The sequence below is a fragment of the Mytilus trossulus genome, chromosome 2 (assembly GCF_036588685.1).
Source record: "Mytilus trossulus isolate FHL-02 chromosome 2, PNRI_Mtr1.1.1.hap1, whole genome shotgun sequence".
Lineage (NCBI taxonomy): Eukaryota > Metazoa > Mollusca > Bivalvia > Mytilida > Mytilidae > Mytilus > Mytilus trossulus.
In genome coordinates this window covers 29,952,891-29,971,026 of record NC_086374.1, presented here as the reverse complement: position 1 = coordinate 29,971,026, position 18,136 = coordinate 29,952,891, and the positions used below count along the sequence as shown (strand labels likewise).

The 18,136-nt window shown below is 31.9% G+C and overlaps 1 protein-coding gene across 1 annotated transcript in view; it reads left to right on the top strand.

Annotated features, from left to right (window-relative positions):
- LOC134705706 (collagen alpha-1(I) chain-like) overlaps window positions 1-11,884 on the top strand; it is a 73,680-nt gene extending 61,796 nt beyond the window's left edge. The window contains exons 52-61 of the mRNA XM_063564427.1: window positions 1,721-1,774; window positions 2,224-2,331; window positions 2,612-2,665; window positions 3,134-3,169; window positions 4,915-4,950; window positions 5,432-5,768; window positions 6,451-6,563; window positions 7,173-7,244; window positions 7,628-7,831; window positions 10,421-11,884. Of these exons, the coding sequence (XP_063420497.1) occupies window positions 1,721-1,774; window positions 2,224-2,331; window positions 2,612-2,665; window positions 3,134-3,169; window positions 4,915-4,950; window positions 5,432-5,768; window positions 6,451-6,563; window positions 7,173-7,244; window positions 7,628-7,831; window positions 10,421-10,564 (1,158 nt within the window). The 3' untranslated portion in view covers window positions 10,565-11,884. The remainder of the gene's footprint in view (window positions 1-1,720; window positions 1,775-2,223; window positions 2,332-2,611; window positions 2,666-3,133; window positions 3,170-4,914; window positions 4,951-5,431; window positions 5,769-6,450; window positions 6,564-7,172; window positions 7,245-7,627; window positions 7,832-10,420) is intronic.
- Window positions 11,885-18,136: the final 6,252 nt, after the last annotated feature.

Sequence of the window (18,136 nt, the reverse complement as noted above, 5' to 3'; positions counted from 1 at the left end):
GGGAACATCTTTAATACTAAAATAATGAGGTCCAATTTGTCAGCCATCATCGGGTAAAAATGACAAATCAAAGAATTCAACTTTATATATAGCTAATATAGGACAATTGTGTAGATTAGAAATTACACCACTCCAGACCCTTTTGTTTTCCACATAATTAATATTGCCAATAATTAACATGTTCCCGGTTGAATCCCATACCCATACCAATAGTATATTCACCTGTTACCTAATACCTTATCTATCAGTTCCACATCTGACAGGCGCACCACCAAATGATGTATTTTGGATTTTGCTATATACACGGGTCATAATCACAGGGTTGACACTACTAAATTCAATCATTCTCAAATTGTTCCCTATTGTAGTATTTAAAGCAGTAAGACTTTTTAAAAAAGCAATACGAATACAAAAAATCTGGACTTAAAATAAGGCTTACAGTTTCCAATTTGTTAGCAGGCATGACATAAAACAGCGAATCAAAGAATTAAACTTTATTTACAACTAAATTAATAGATATAGGACAATGCTGTTGATTAAAGCATACTCCATTCAAGGACCTTTGTTTTCCAAATAATTAATATTTCCAATAATTGATAAGTTCCAGGTTGATGGGTTCAAACAGAAAGATTTTGAAAGCAGAGACAAATGTGCATCTTATAATAGGCATGACTTTATTAGATGACAATCCCATTACTAAAATAAGGCTTACATACTTAAAGGAGTAGGGGCATTAAGGCCTAGTTTTAGCCCAAGAAAATAAAATGTTTAATAACCATTTCAAATTCACACATAATGTTTAGAAATGCATAGGGTCAAGAAATATAAATGAAAAACATAAAGATTTATATCTGATGACGTCACAATTACGTCATGATATGTACTGTTTTCACAAAAACGATGAAAAATACAGAATTTATGCAGTTTTCTGTATTAATTTCCGTTGTGGAAACATCCTGTGCAGCCGAGAAACAACAAAATAATTCAACAGAAGCTTTATTATATCAATTGGCATAATCTCACCAAATATAAAGTTGTTTCTTGGGTGCGCACATACTTTTTCAATCTGAAATATACTTAAAATTTGATGAAAAAACAAGGAAAATCACGAAATTTAACAAAATATGCAAATTAGGTCATGATTTGTTGCCATGGTAACTTGTTCGATGTCAAATTTGTTTTGTTTTTCTTTGTACCTTATACCTTGGTCAAGTTTTCAGTAATTAAAGATTATGTGTGATAACTTTTAAATTTGCAGTAATTTTTGGGCCAAATAAGGGCCTTATTGCCCCTACTCCTTTATTCAGTCATGGACCCGCCATATCAAGGGTGTGTTCTAGTGTGTACTAAGATTCATCTTCATCAAAAACTATCTCGACCAAAATTTTTAACCTGAATGGGAAAGACAGACGAATAAACAGAAGGATGGACAGACAGACACACAGACTAGAAAACATAATGCACATAAATAGGACATAAAAAGTGATTTTTGGAAATTGCTGGCAAGACAATGGTTTGGTTTGAAAAATCCGAACTGTGATTAAATACATATTTGAAATAATACATGTCTATACCCTTTTTGAAATAATACACATATACAGTTGCAACTTTCCAGAGGTGCTATCCAGCACTTTGATTATAAAAGATAGTGCCAGGTGGTAGGATAACAATTATTTGGCCTAATTACCTTTTTAAATTGTGGTAATTTTGTATGTTGTAGGGACCACTAGGACCATCTGGTTCAAAGGGAGAAAGAGGAGAGAAGGGTATTAAGGTAAGATCATTCTATACAAATCCAATTGTCAGGTTAGTAAAATGGATCTCAGTGTTCCAACATTTACATTGGTCAGAAAATTTGTTGACATTTCTAATCTTTAATGTTTTTTTATTCATAATTTTTGTATTACATGTACTAATAGGTTTATATATGTGTCATTTAATTTTCGATCCTATCCAAGCTGTGATATTCTTTGCAATTGTTTTGCTTCTTAATTTTGTTCAAAGTTGGAGTTGATATGAGTATAAATTGTATAAAATAGCCACTATATGTATTTTATCAAAAAAATCATTTACTTTGTTGGGTGGATGTTTTACATTTAAAATAGAAAAGCAAACCTACATACAGATTTGATACTTTTGGTTTTTATCACTTAAAGTATTGTTAAAAAACTTAATCACACATACCTGTAATAGTCAAATTAAAGTAATAACTTTGTCTTTTAGGGAAATACAGGTAGAGTTGGATCACCTGGTGTAATTGGTGATCCTGGACCAAAAGGACATCCTGGACCCCAAGGGCCACCAGGAGAGAAAGGAGATCGTGGACCTTTAGTAAGTTATTTTAAAACTGATTATAAAAATGTGTTCATATTTAAAATTAGATACTTAGCAAGCACTGTACTCAAGTACTCATTATTGATTATCCGGGGAAATGACTTAAGGGCTTTTAAGCTTATAATTGTCCACTTAATGATTTATTTACTAAAATAAGAAGCCAGTTGTGGTAACTGTCTGGTAGAAAATAGTGCATTGATATTAGGGATTTTATCTGCTTTACTCATTTTATACTTGTCAATTGTGTGCGTATTTTTAAGACAAATTTATTTTACAGGGTCAAAATGGACCACCAGGATTAATGGGAGTGGAAGGCATGCCAGGCTCACCAGTAAGTAATTTATTTAACATATATAGCTTATACATATGTGATGAAAACCATATGTACTAAGAAATATGGATCTGTTAATTATGTGTTTTGGCATACTTTTTATAAGCAATATGTAAGCAGAGATATTATTTGACTCCAAAAGTTAACCTTAAAAATTGAAGAAACTATGAAAATTCTTTAGCATGGAAATTATGAATTACTATAAAAAGTACTGAAGATGTAAATTTATAGGACATTGTTATTGAAAATTTTATTAAGTGTATTGGTTGTGGTTGATTTTTTATTTGGTATATAATTTCAAGTTTTATTTGCCAACACTAGATAAGCTAGAATGGATGTTGTATTTAAACTCCATTTTTGAAGCAGAATGAATATAAAATTTATTTCCATCATATTTTTCTATTGTTTTGATTCATAGACAGACCAGAACTAAATTATGATTACTATAAAGTGTTTATTATATTTCAGGGCCAAGAAGGACCTCCAGGACCTAAAGGTGAACAAGTGAGTATGACAATATAATAGACTGGCCTTTTAAATCTGACTATGCTATGAACTGTGCTCATTGTTGAAGGCCCTATGGTGACCTTTAGTTGTTAATTTCTGTGTCATTCAGTTTCTTGTGGAGAGTTGTCTCGTTGGCAATCATACCACATCTTCTCTTTATATAGGGTTGTATATTGTGTGTTACCAATCATCACAATTCTGCAGATGCTTTACTGACTGAATTTGCTGCACTAGAAACCAGAAAGGAAGATGTATTTCACATTTTAAATGAATAATTTGGACAGACTATTTTGAAACTATATTTTGCACTTTAATTAGTATATAATTCTCGGCGAGGGAAGAACCAAAAATTTGCGAAAGCAAATTTACAGATATAACATTGTTGGGTTGATGTTTAGACGAGTAGTATATACATTATGTACACAGCCATGTATCACCATCATTTATGGCGATCCGATGGATACATCTGTTGTAGGGTTGTCACTGACTCAGACGTACTTATGAATATAATTATTTTCTGTGACTGTATCTTACATTAATTTGTAGGATCCTTTACTATAGATAATTTAGCTGATCTGTAACAACAACATCTTCATGCCTTATATATCATGTACTGTAGTACGCCGCTAGATTTAAACTGACGTGGAAAGGTAACACATGCCCACCGAAAGCTCTTTTTTTGAGAGCCCAGGTGGTCATGTGGTCTAGTGGGACGGCTGCAGTGCAGGCGATTTGGTGTCACGATATCACAGTAGCATGGGTTCGAATCCCGGCGAGGGAAGAACCAAAAATTTGCGAAAGCAAATTTACAGATCTAACATTGTTGGGTTGATGTTTAGACGAGTAGTATAATTCTTTTATTATATACTCAACTGATTAAAACATGGTCATGACCATATTTGAAAGCCGAGAGTAACAGTCCATCATTCTTTCTCTTCAGGAAGTTTATTTGACCTTCGTCATACTGCTTGGTTCTCATAGATGGATCATCTTAGTCACTGTTTATTTTGTTGCCGGTTCATGCTTAGTTTAAAGATAATGACATTTTTTTTTGCTGTGAATATGAATTTCATTGACAGATATGCACTTTAAATTTTAACTTCTGGTGAAGTTGCCAATACTTATATTCATACACTGAATTGGATTACCTTTGATGATGGAACTAATATTATCGCTATTTTGTGGATTTTTCCTTTGATCTTTTTTTTGTGATAATTTTCATATCTTGCTATTCGCTTGAGATGGAGATGAGAAAAGATGCTTGTCTAATTTAAAACTGTAATAAACACAAACTTATTTTTGAAGATGTATAATTTAAAAATGTATTCTGTTTATATTATGAACTATGTTGTAATTAATATTGTGTATATAAATATGCTCCTGTTACGCAGTCTTCTGCGGCTGAGTTTTCTCTAATAAACTAAAGTAAACTAAACAATTATCGCTAGAAACTAAGGAGCCATGTGACCGTTGCTAATGAAATTGACATGAAATTGACAAGGTCGTCATAGGTAAAATTGCGATAAACAGATTATCATTGGTCATCTCACCTCGATTGCATTTCTCGCTTTCGTCGTGACCGGCTCAAGCGAGAAAATCAATCTTGTTGAGATAACAAAAGATAATCTATAAAGACATTCAACAAATAGACTCATTATCATAATACAAATAACATTTATAGATGTTCTCCATGCTGGAGTTGCAACAATCAGTTGTTTAATGTTATATTTTTTGTTTTTTAGGGACTTGATGGTCCAAAGGGAAATAATGGTCCACCGGTAAGTTACTTTTCATTAAAGTTTTAATCATAAAGAATAGATTTAATGTAAAATTTGGTATGATTTAATCCATACTGGAAATTAGCCAGATTGTTATTTTTAAAATATTAAAAAAAAAGGAGAAAGAAAGAAATTTGTAACAAAAATAATAATGGGATTTTATTTTTGAATACCAGGTACTTAATTCATTAACTCAAATATGACTCATCCTAGTGGGCTCCCTTAATATTTCTAAAAAATTAAAAAAAAAAAATCAAAAATAAAAGTGCCATTATTTTATATACATTCATGGAACAAGGATTTAACAATACAGAATTCCTGAAGGGGTCATTGAGCAGAAGGTTCCAGCAATTACTAAAAAACAATAACTTTTGGCATTACATAGTTTAATTTTAAACTAGATAGAAATGTATCAACTGTTTTGTTCATTGACATATACAATTTGATGGCTAATCTATAAACAACAATTTTCTTTTTTTAGGGTCCAGCTGGGCCAATGGGACCACCAGGTGAACAACAGGCCTTCCCAGCTGAACTTCTTGGTAGATACTTAAACCAAGGTGACAAAGCTGGTTCAAATGGCCGTAGACGAAGGTCTGTACCAGACTTCCAGAGTGATATGGCTGTTATGGTAGAAGACATGGGTTCAAAACAGGTTGAACTGAAGGAAGGAGTAACTCTTGTTGTTAGTAGACTGTTTAGTCAGATAGATCAGCTTAGAGCAGAGGTCAAGAAGATAAGATATCCTACAGGACAAGAAGACAGTCCAGCACCAACCTGCCGTGACATTCAAATGGTTAATGAAGACGCTAAAGATGGTATGTAAGATGCATAAACACTGCTGGCTATTCCATGAATGTTTTGTTGATATTTTCAATGAATATTTTTTTAAGGTGGACAATTCATAGAACATTGAACTAAATAATAGAATTCAAAGTATTGTAGATAGTGTATAAGGGAGTTTTCACTGTTGGTGTGTCGGGAGTGAAATATTCTGTTTATTGCATTGGCTATAAACGGTTATTTTGATAAAGTAGAAAATACAAGGAACTATTTCTATTTTTGTGCATTCTCACTTAGTTGTCATCTCAATGCTAACGATTTAAAATGTCTTGACAAACCTATTGCTGTATGATGGCAGATGTGTGCAATTACAGAGTGTCTTTGACATCTTAAATTATTATATTTTATTTGTCTTAAAAAACAAGGTATTTCATTGGAACGATTAAAATGATTTTAAAGTATTTTTTATTTGCTGTGATATATAATGTTATTTACCATATATGAGTATGCTCACATGTCCCTTTACATTTTTTAATTAAAAATTTCATTTTGTCTGATAATAGTCTGGAATTTATAGAAAAAGAATAAAACTCATTAAAAAAAATTGAAAAAAAAAATCTAAAACATGAATGTAAGATTTCCAGTCATTTCTAACAAGCTTTAAATCTTGTTTTCAGTTTACTCAGATTTAAGTTATGAAGGATATATGTATTTTAGGTTGGTATTGGGTTGATCCTAATCTTGGTTCTCCTAGCGATGCCATGAAAGTCTGGTGTAACATGGAGGCTGGAGGCCAGACTTGTGTTCATCCATTGAAAAAATCAGCAGGGGTAAGTTTTCTAAAGATACTTGTCTGATCTTCTAGTGATTGGTTAATATGTCTTTTGAATATTTTGCTGACATGTCAAAAATTTGTGTATATTTTTTCAAACAAAAATTTCTGATAAGTGTAGTAATTAGTATATTTTGCTATGTTGATGCCATAATGACAAAGGAGCTATATTTATTAGTATTACATCACTTTGATGGCAACTTTTTTTTTAATTCTTAATCTGTTTATTATTGTACTTAACTCCTAATTGTTGCATTATTTAAATTTTTACAATTAAAAATGTAATATAAAGGAAATTAAATTTCTTAAAACTATTTAAAAGACATAGCCTTATTATTTCATGCCCCCACTTTAGAGGAGGAGGCATTAGGTTTTACCCTTGTCTTTCTCTGTATGTTCTCTATTTTTAGTTTGTCTTTAATTTGCCTCAACCTAATGCTTTGACTATTAAACACATGCTTATTACCACTAAACACAAATCAAGTTTGAATTTTGGTGGTTTCACTTTTTCTGTTCAAAAGTTATCCCTCTTTACAATTGGAAAACTTGCTGAATATTCTGTTTCTGTTTTATGGATACAATCCTCATTTATTTTTTTCTGTTTCAGGCACCTCTTAAATCTTGGCCAAGAAACAAGGATGGCAATCCATTCTTTAGTGAAATGAAAGGAGGTTCAACGGTAAGATTTACTAATTTGTCTATTAACATATAACATGTTATTTATGTGATGGGTTCATATTTGAGAATACTTCAAACATATGTTAATTGATTACACTAGTTCATTGTAATTTATCGTTGAGCGCTTCATTGTATTTAATTCTTAGTTGAGTACTGTAGATCATTTAATTTATTAGATTTTTAATATTTTTGCCGTCAGTGTGAAGATACACTTTTTTATACTTTAAAAGTTTGTGTACAGTAAAGGAGATTTTAGCCGATAATCAAGACATTTATTTCAAACATAATAATGAATGTACATTTATTATTCAAAATTTCAATATTTCTTTACCAGTTGTTTAATTTTATGTTTGCTTTGATAGTATGAGTTTTTTTCATTTACAGATTGAATATCCTGATGAAGTCCAATTGGCTTTCCTCCGTTTAAGTAGTCTGGAAGCATCACAGAAGTTTACTTACTATTGTAAGAAATCAATAGCATGGTTTGACTCAGAAATGTCAAATTATGACCAAGCCATCACACTTGAAGGTTACAATAAAGAAAAGATAGACACAACTGATGTCAGCAATGTCAATGATGGATGTGCAGTAAGTTAATAACTATGATAAAAAGCAAAACAGAAAATAAAAACATTACTTATAGTGAAAGGTAAAATAACAAAAATACCTAATTCCTAGCAAAATTCAAAACAGAAAGTCCATAATCAAATGGCAAAATCTAAAGCTCTGTCATATCAAAAGAATTGATAACAACTGTCATATTCCTAACTTGGTACAGGCATTTTCTTTAAGAGTCACTACTGAGGTCAAATGTCATATATCTCGCTACAGGAAACATACATGAAGGTCCATTTTTTAAATTTTATTATACAGCTTCATAGTAAACTAATTTCCTCAATATAATATAATAATATAAAAAAAGCTACAAAACACAGTGGTGTAAAATCAGAGTTAGGGAGGATGATATGCTGTTGTAGTTTTAGCATGCAATAAGTTTAAAAACACATGTTATCTCATTCTAACATGACATTCTTTTTACACAACCGCAAAATTTGAAAAAATTTTCGTCGTATATTGCTATCACGTTGGCGTCGTTGTCGTTGTCCGAATACTTTTAGTTTTCGCACTCTAACTTTAGTAAAAGTGGATAGAAATCTATGAAATTTTAACACAAGGTTTATAACCACAAAAGGAAGGTTGGTATTGAATTTGGGAGTTTTGGTCCCAACATTTTAGGAATTAAGGGCCAAAAAGGGCCCAAATAAGCATTTTCTTGGTTTTCGTACTATAACTTTAGTTTAAGTTAATAGAAATCAATGAAATTTAAACACAATGTTTATGACCACAAAAGGAAGGTTGGTATTGATTTTGGGAGTTTAGGTCCAAACAGTTTAGGAATTTGGGGCCAAAAAGGGACCCAAATAAGCATTTTTCTTGGTTTTTGCACCATAACGTTAGTATAAGTAAATAGAAATCTATGAAATCTAAACACAAGGTTTATGACCATAAAAGGAAGGTTGGTAAAGATTTTGGGAGTTTTGGTCCCAACAGTTTAGGAAAAAGGGGCCCAAAGGGTCCAAAATTAAACTTTGTTTGATTTCATCAAAATTGAATAATTGGGGTTCTTTGATATGCCGATTCTAACTGTGTATGTAGATTCTTAACTTTTGGTTCCGTTTTCAAATTGGTCTACATTAAGGTCCAAAGGGTCCAAAATTAAACTTAGTTTGATTTTGACAAAAAATGAATCGGTTGGGTTCTTTGATATGCTGAATCTAAAAATGTACTTAGATTCTTGATTATTGGCCCAGTTTTCAAGTTGGTCCAAATCGGGGTCCAAAATTAAACTTTGTTTGATTTCTTCAAAAATTGAATAAATGGGGTTCTTTGATATGCCAAATCTAACTGTGTATGTAGATTCTTCATTTTTGGTCCTGTTTTCAAATTGGTCTACATTAAAGTCCAAAGGGTCCAAAATTAAACTTAGTTTGATTTTATCAAAAATTGAAATCTTGGGGTTCTTTGATATGCTGAATACAAACATGTACTTAGATTTTTGATTATGGGCCCAGTTTTCAAGTTGGTCCAAATCAGGATCTAAAATTATTATATTAAGTATTGTGCAATAGCAAATCTTTTCAATTGCACAGTATTGCACAATGGCAAGAAATATCTAATTTCACAATATTGTGATATAGCAATTTTTTTTTTTAATTAGAGTTATCTTTCTTTGTCCAGAATAGTAAGCAAGAAATATCTAATTGCAAGATTTTTTTTTAATTGGAGTTATCTTTCTTTGTCCAGAATCAACTTAAATCTTTGTTATATACAATATACAATGTATATTCACTTTTTACTACCAACAGATAAATTAAAATAATCTTTACCATTCAGCGATAACAAGCAGTTTTTTTACATCTTAATATTTTATGATGTATTTAAATGAGTAGTTATTGTTGCAAACTCCATTAGAAATTTTAATTGAGATTAGTTTTGGAATAAGGGAAAGGGGATGTGATTAAAAAACTTGGGTTCAATGTTCTCATTTGAAATTTCATAAATAAAAAGAAAATTTCTTCAAACATTTTTTTGAGAGGATTAATATTCAACAGCATAGTGAATTGCTCTAAGAGAAAACAAAATTTTTAAGTTCATTAGAACACATTCATTCTGTGTCAGAAACCTATGCTGTGTCAACTATTTAATCACAATCCAAATTTAGAGCTGAATCCAGCTTGAATGTTGTGTCCATACTTGCCCCAACCGTTCAGGGTTCAACCTCTGCGGTCGTATAAAGCTACGCCCTGCGAAGCATCTGGTTTGCTTTGTAAAGAAAGCTATGTTCTTAATTAAATAAAACATGGGTTACATGTGCTTGATGTTACATTTGAATTTGCAAGTCAGTTGGGTTTTTATCAAACCTTGAGGTCAAAATAAACATTCCTGCAGGAGCAGTGTTGTACACATGTTTTAAGTTCGGATTAAAAAAGACTTTAGTTTTCTTTAATTATTTCAATTCTTTCATTACACGCTCTATTTTAACAAGGATTTACTTTGTGAATATATATCTATGTTTTTTGTTTGTCAATATCCTTTCATTATGTGAGGATTAAATCAGATTTGTCAGCAAACAACATATATATTGTATTTTCATACCCATATTTTTTATATTTGCAGGATCGTTCTGGAGAGGGCAAGACTATATTTGATGTCTATGCCTCTGATGTTTCAATCCTACCAATCATGGACTTTGCACCTAAAGATTATGGGGCAGATGGCCAAGAGTTTGGATTTGAAGCAGGACCTGTTTGCTTCTTCTAGAACCTACATGTCAGTGTCATGCAGTTCAAATAGAAACTTGGACAACCACAATATGCACTGCTTAATGTTTTACACAGCTAAACACTTTTATGTTGCTTTATTTTTCAGTAGTTTTAAAAATGAATATACAAAACATGTCTTAGGAAATTTGCATTGCTCAATAAATTTGCTTAATTGGTGCTTCCAAAAAAACAAAAACATTACTGCACATATTATTTATTTTTAAATATTACATGCCATGTATGTGAGATAATTGTATATGTTAGAAAGAAATGTAAGCTTTTGTAATTGAATAATCCATCACGAACAATGTATATGTTAGAAAGAGAAATGTAAAGAAATTTGATAATCTAGCACAGACCAATTTTATTGTCTCACTTTTGTTCTTTCCATTCATTTATTTCTTATTGCACATTTTTCATTTTAAGCTACCAATCAAAAAATTATACTTAATTTTATAAAAAAAATAAAAATGTTTTTATATACTGCTCAACATAAAGTAGAACATTACACATCATATATTTTTGTCAATTTCTAGGAGGTATTGTTTTGTAGAATTTTACAGCTGCTTATTTTGAATTGTAAATATTTTTAGAAATCAAGCCTGTCAGAAATTTCTATGTGTAATTTTTGAATAGTTTTCTTTTAACTGTTATCTAACTTTCCTCCTTTTTATAGCTTTAGCTGTTTTTATAGTGGTTTTTTTTTTAATCTGTATTGAAATGTTTTGCTGTAGGTGACGTCTTCTATTACCTCAGAACAAGTTTTTTTTTAATTTACAAAAAATACAAAATTGACTACTTGCAAGAATATTGGTTAATACTTATGATTCGTATTGAAAAATGAATCACATCTATTCGCAGGCCAGATGCTTTAAATTATTCCGGATTAACAAAAGTAGATTTGTGACAGGCTTGATTATTGATTGTTTATATACAGCAGGCAGGGGCCAAGTGGAAATAAAACATATATCTAATCTATATAGTCTGTAAGGAGAAGCTGGTTCTGTGATTTAACATTGTATTTTGTAATTTTGTATCATTGTTTTTACTTTTTTATGAATTTTTTTATTTGCAAATGTTTAAATATTTGTTATTTTCTCAGAAAACATTTGTAATAAATTTCTTAAAAGGAATGTATTGTCATTTAGTTTCTCTTTTTATTGGAACTTACTTGTTAGTAATGTTTTTTCTGTAAAGTAAGGAGAATTTAAACATTTGTATTTTACTTATTATCCGTCCAATCACAGAACAGCATGACAACTAGCTCAATCACTGCCATAGAACACATTTTTGCCAAATAAAAGTATTTACCTTTTCATTTTTAGTTTGTTATTTTATGAGTGTTGTTAATATCAGATAAAAGAACTGATAACAAAGAATTGGCATATGTATGCACCATAGATTTAACAGAATTGTCTATTTTCTGCTGTTTCTATAGATTGATTGATGGGTGTTTAACGTCACTTTCAACACCATTGTGCTATTTCATGGCACTTAGTTATAATTGGTTGAGGAAGCTGGAGTTTCTGGATGGATAGAAAAGAGGGAAACATTTAATGATTTTCATATCTAGAACCTTCTCAATGTATTATAGCCAGTTCATATTAAAATTCTAAAGGAGGATTGTTCTCTCTTTGAATTATATCACTGACCATTCTATAGACACTGTAACAAGGAATATCATACATTTAATACTAAAGTTAAAAAAAATGACATGAGATGGAATGATAAAAAGGGATTCATTTTATAATGCACTGATCATTTACCTTGTGAGAAGGTGGGGCACTGATTACAGTGACTTCATTTTAAGCATTTCTCTCCAACTTTTGCAGTTCATTGAAAATTCTGACCAAATTGCAATTTGTTACATCAACTTGAAGTCAAATTGTTTAACTGGTTATTTTTAACCAACTTCTGTAGAAAAAACAATCATGTCACCAAAGCCCAAAGTGATTAAAGAAGGCATACATGACCAGTTGGACAATTTGATTTGATAATACAAACTCCCATTTGGTCTGAAATTTGTTTCACTGCAACAGTTTTATAGAAGAATAAGTTGTGCTTCTTAAAAACGTTCAAAATTTAAAAAAACAAATCTATATTCTGTACAGTTCTCATTTCTCCTTTGATTTTTCTGGAAAATAATTAAAAAAAATGCAGCCCATCTTCTCAAAAGTAATAAAAAAAAAAAGTACTGTAAACAAAATGTTTCAGTAGAGTAGACCTGTAGGCTGATAAAGAACAGTCAAATGAACGGGAACTAATTAAAGGAAACAGTTCCAAAGAAATTTTAGCTCCAGATCTGAAGACATCACAAACAAAAGTTTGGACATGTACAATTTTCATAGTTCAATGGGTGTAATTTTAAACTACACGAAAAATTGTAACCATGATAATTTTTCAAGTTATGATTATTCTTTCATGGACCAAAAATCAGCTCACCTTATTCAGACATAAGGCAAAAAGTCCAAGAAGTAAAATTCCCTTAAAAGTTTAAAAGTTTGTCATTCAGAATGAAGCACAAACTTTTAAAATAAGTCATCATTATGCAATAATGTACACAAAATCGGACAAATATTTGCACAAAACAATAGGACAGCTGTTTGACTTCAGAATGAAAGGATGGAATGATGAACAAAGTATCACTTTATGCCACATAGTGCTATATCGGATTTTAGAAAATAGATTTGTCTGTTGCCAGGAAATAAATCATTTGTCAGAATCATGGTTTTTAACAGGCTATTTATTTAATAAAACATATTCATTCATCCGTTAATTTGACTGTACAGAAGTTAAAGTGATGACGAAAATACATGTACCAAATTGATAAAGATAATTGTAGAACTGGACATGATCAAAGAAACTTTGAAATCATGAATTTCAGTGCACATTTTCATAAATTGCTTAGTTCTGAAATTTCCTTTTAAGTTTTCAAAATCTCTGAAACGACTGATCAAATTTTAATCAAACTGTGTGATACTGTTACTGAATAAAATCCGGTCAATGAAAGAATAATAATAGCAAGACTGAATACAAGACCTATAAAGATATCAATCATCCAAGTCTATTCTCCAACAATGAAGCTGAAAAAGATGTAAAATGGAATTCTATGAAATGCTCCAAGCTGAGACAGAGAAAATCCCCTAAAAAGATCTAACAATCATCATGATATATTGCAATACTAAAGTAGGACATACTAATAGTGGGTTTGAGATACTAATGGGGAAATATTGATGTGGAATCATGAACGAAAATGGAGAATATCTAGTAGACTTCTATGGACTGAACAATCTTGTAATAGGTGGAACATTTTTCCGACACAAGAAGGTCCATACGCTTTATTGGGTATCACCTGGAGGTAGAGATAAACAAAACAAGAACTGAAGAACAGCTTTCAAATTCTAGAAAACTGTAAATGTAACAACATGGAAGAAAGTGAAACAGTAGAAGAACAACGGCAAGAAGTGGAGGAACTGTTTAAAAAGACCAAAGAAAAAATCGTAGATACTAAACGACATAAACACAAAGAATGGATCAAACCAGACCTGGAATCTGATTAGCAACAGGAAAGAACTGAGAAAAAAAGTTCTGCGATATACACACTGATAGACTGAAAGATAAATTAGTGGTTCAATACTCCAGCTGTAATAAAGAAGGCAAGAAAGCCACTAGAAAATATAAAAAAGATTTAATGCAAATAGACTAAGAGGCTGAAAAGGCTGCTTCAAACCAAGGATTGGTTGATGTACATCAAATTACAAAGAAACTATGTGGCCACAAAAGTAACAACAACACATGCCAGTAAAAGACAAACTGGGTCATCTTATAACATATGAAAGAGAACAAGAGAGTAGATGGAGTGTATATTTCAAGGACGTATTACATAGACCAGAGCCACTGAAAAATCAGCAAACATACCCATGACAGAAAACGAAGTAAACATAGAAATTCCATCATAACTCTTAAAAACAATAAAGTCAACGGGAACAATAAGCTATTAGCAGAACTACCCGTATTTTAATCAGATCAAGCTTTAACAGCGAACATATGATACTAGTACACCCACCATTCAAAAAGATTTGGCAAAATATCAAAAATATGTAAAAATTTGGTTAGAAAGAAACACCACAAGACAGTCTAAGAGAAGTGATCTCACAAACTGCAATAACTGGAGAGGAATTACCTTATCAACAATCCCAAAGTAAAACTTTCAGAAAAATAATATAGATAGAATTAAAACAGCAATTGAAAACACACTCAGAAACTTTCGCACTTTCATGAATGTGACCTACCGAATTACACTATTTACCGGATTTGTTATCTCATAAACAACACGACGGGTGTCCCATGTGGAGCAGAATCTGCTTATCCTTCCAGAGTACCTGATATCACCCTAGTTTTTTTTTATGGGGTACGTGTTGTTTATTCTTTAGTTTTCTATGTTGTGTCTTGTGTCCTATGGTTTGTCTGTTTGTCCTTTTTATTTTTTAGCCATGACGTAGTCAGTTTATTTTCGATTGATGCGTTTGATTGTGCCTCTGGTATCTTTCGTCCCTCTTTGACAACACACTCAGAAAAGACTAAGCAGATTTTAGAAAACGAAAAAGTTGTTGCGACCCCATATTTGTGCTACGAAACATTATTAATCAGTGCACAGAATGGTAGAGACAACTGATAATAATCTTCATAGAATTTGAAAAAGCCTTTGACAGTATACATCTATAGAGAAAGCTGGTGGCAGATCTTACGAAGCTAGGGAATATCAGCAAAAATAGAACAACCTGTCAAAATGTTTTATACAGAATTCAAATGCACTTTAGGTTCTTTATCAAACATCAGTTTTCTTTAATAGTTGTCGATTTTGGTAATGATACTATCCAGCAATAAGCAGTTACAACACAGGCAACAAATGGTCTCTTCTAGAAGATCTGGACTATGCAGATGATCTGGCTTTACTGTCACATCTAGCAAGTTCAAACACATATGACAAACAGACAAAACTATCAAGTTACAAAAGAATGCAAGTATGATTGGATTGAATATCAGCATCAAGAAATCAGAGGTTATTGACTCTAGATATTAACACATCAGAGCCACATGTAATAGAATTAAATGGGACACACCAGAATTGCAATTTGTCGTTCACCTATCTGTGCAGCAAAGTCACATATGAAGGAGGAGCAGACAAAGACACCAGAGGCAGAATAGGAAAACAAGAACTGTATTTTTAAAGCTACGTTACATCAGGGGGCTAATCAAAATCAGTAAGAACACTAAAATTCGACTATAATAGGTTATAACAATTGTTTGATAGCAGAGCTGCTAAACATAACAGAAAATGACACCAACAAGCTTTCCAGTCCAGTTTTCACAACAGTTATCTTATAAAGATCTTAATGATATTCTAACCATGCAAGATCACTTACTAAGATCTCCTTGAGACAATAGGATCCAACAACATGAAGACTCTACTTTAAAAGCAAAAAAAGATGGAAATGGAATAGCCATGTTCTAAGAAGTCCAGCTAAAGACTGAACCAGAGACTGAGTCGCCCTAAGATGGACACATGAAGGGAAAAGAAAGAACCCCCCCCAAAAGAACCTGAAGAAAAACAGATGAAACGTAATTGAAAGAACACGTAATTAGCTTGGGTGAAATAGAAAAGAAATCACAGTACAGACATGAATGGAAAGAACTAGTCTTTGCCTTATGCAACTCTGGCATAAAAAGGACTAAATAGGTAGGTAGAACGGTAGGTTTTATAATGTTTGATAATTTTCCACAGGATATCTTGTCATCAAGCAACAAATTAAAAAAAATGAGTGGTGTTTTGCCTTAATCAACGCATATGGGTCAAACTTTGGTTTTTAAATAACCCGGCACAAAATGTGCGGCCATATGATGGTATGACGATGTTGACTTCCTCCTTAGAAATTCATTTTTCATACAATAACTGAGTATAAGTGTATGAATTGCTATAACATTGTACCACAAGGTTTCATATTATAAAAGGAATTTGGGATGGTTTTGGGGGTAATGACCTTAATTATCTAAGATAAAGGATATTGGGCCAAACAGGGACATACAGCACAGATGGCTGCCGAATGTGTTGAACTGTCGGTGGTGATGAGACAACTGAATTCTTGGTTTATAGATCCAGACAATAAATTTCAATTTCGTTAATGTTCAGTAGCTGAAATAATGTCCTGTCGGTCATTAATATATTGAAGGCGTGAGGTGGGGAGGGTCGGCGGCGGTTGAACAAAGTTATTATTTGCTTCACAAAATAAAGAAGCGCCCTACTTTCCAAACAGAATTAACAAAACTGACTTCTGCCACGTGTATCTTTTTTAAATAAGGATCGAACAATCAACAAGAGTCGCACATACAGGCACGAGCTTCTTAATTTACACGGAATAAACCACACCTAAAATTATATGTAAACTTACATGAATTGTTAATTATGAAATAAAAATATGTCTCTTGCTAACCACGGGGAAGTAGAAGTTTGATTTTGAGCACGTTAAGTCAATCAAAAAATAATAAGCACTCTGTATAGTACATTTACTAAAATCACCGAGTGAAAATCTACTCTGAGCATTCAAAAGCACAATGTTTAAATCCACCAAAACGGAATGCATGTCATGAAAATGAATTATAAATCTGTTCTTGCCGAGTATTTATATGCTTCACGTCCAATGAATTCCTTCCTTGTAATTTCATCACTTCTATACTTGTTGTACTTGTCAACAACGTAGTCCATCTCTTCTATAGTACTTGTTGTACTTGCCAACAACGTAATTAGTCCATCTTTCCCCTTATAGCAAATCAAGCCCAAGATTTTTACAGAAATGCCACAGACTTTTATACAGATGCCTTTGTATTAAATATTGTCTCAAAGTTATACTAGCTTATTATATATACAAAAAGTTCTAAACAATATTTCATTAAGAAAGGAATACTCGTGCTCAGTCACTTAAGTTAAGTCGAGCGCACCCTAGAAAGTGTATCCTGTTAGATTTGTCCATATTTGTATTAAATGTGATAACTTTATATGATCTGTATTCAAAAACTTGTTTAATGGTAATTATTGCTAGATTTGCATGCAGTTATCCCTCCATGGACTTTGGTATATCATTTACGGTCATCGTTTACAAATTCAGGTTTGTCAGTAATTCAAGGAGGTATGATAACGTGCTGTGGATTTGAATTATTATAAAATGTCAATATGTTTAGCTTTGAAAAAAGATGCGCAATGCTTAAAGACGTATACCATGGGGCGTATCAATCTTCAATTTCTAATGAAAAAATTGGTATGACAATTTTAAAAAATTGGCTCAAACTGGCCTAAATATATACATTGGCTTGCAACAAAGTATTCATATCTGGATTTTGTTTTGTTTTAGTAAACATTAAAATCAAAAGTGTTTTTTTGTTGTCCAGAACATTTAATGAGTATCTATGTCTGGTAGGTACAGGCCCGTAGCCAGGAATTTCCAAAGGGGGGTTCACAAAATTGAAGTAGGAGCTGGTCCTCGTTAAATCCGGAAACAAAAGCCGCAATTGAGTA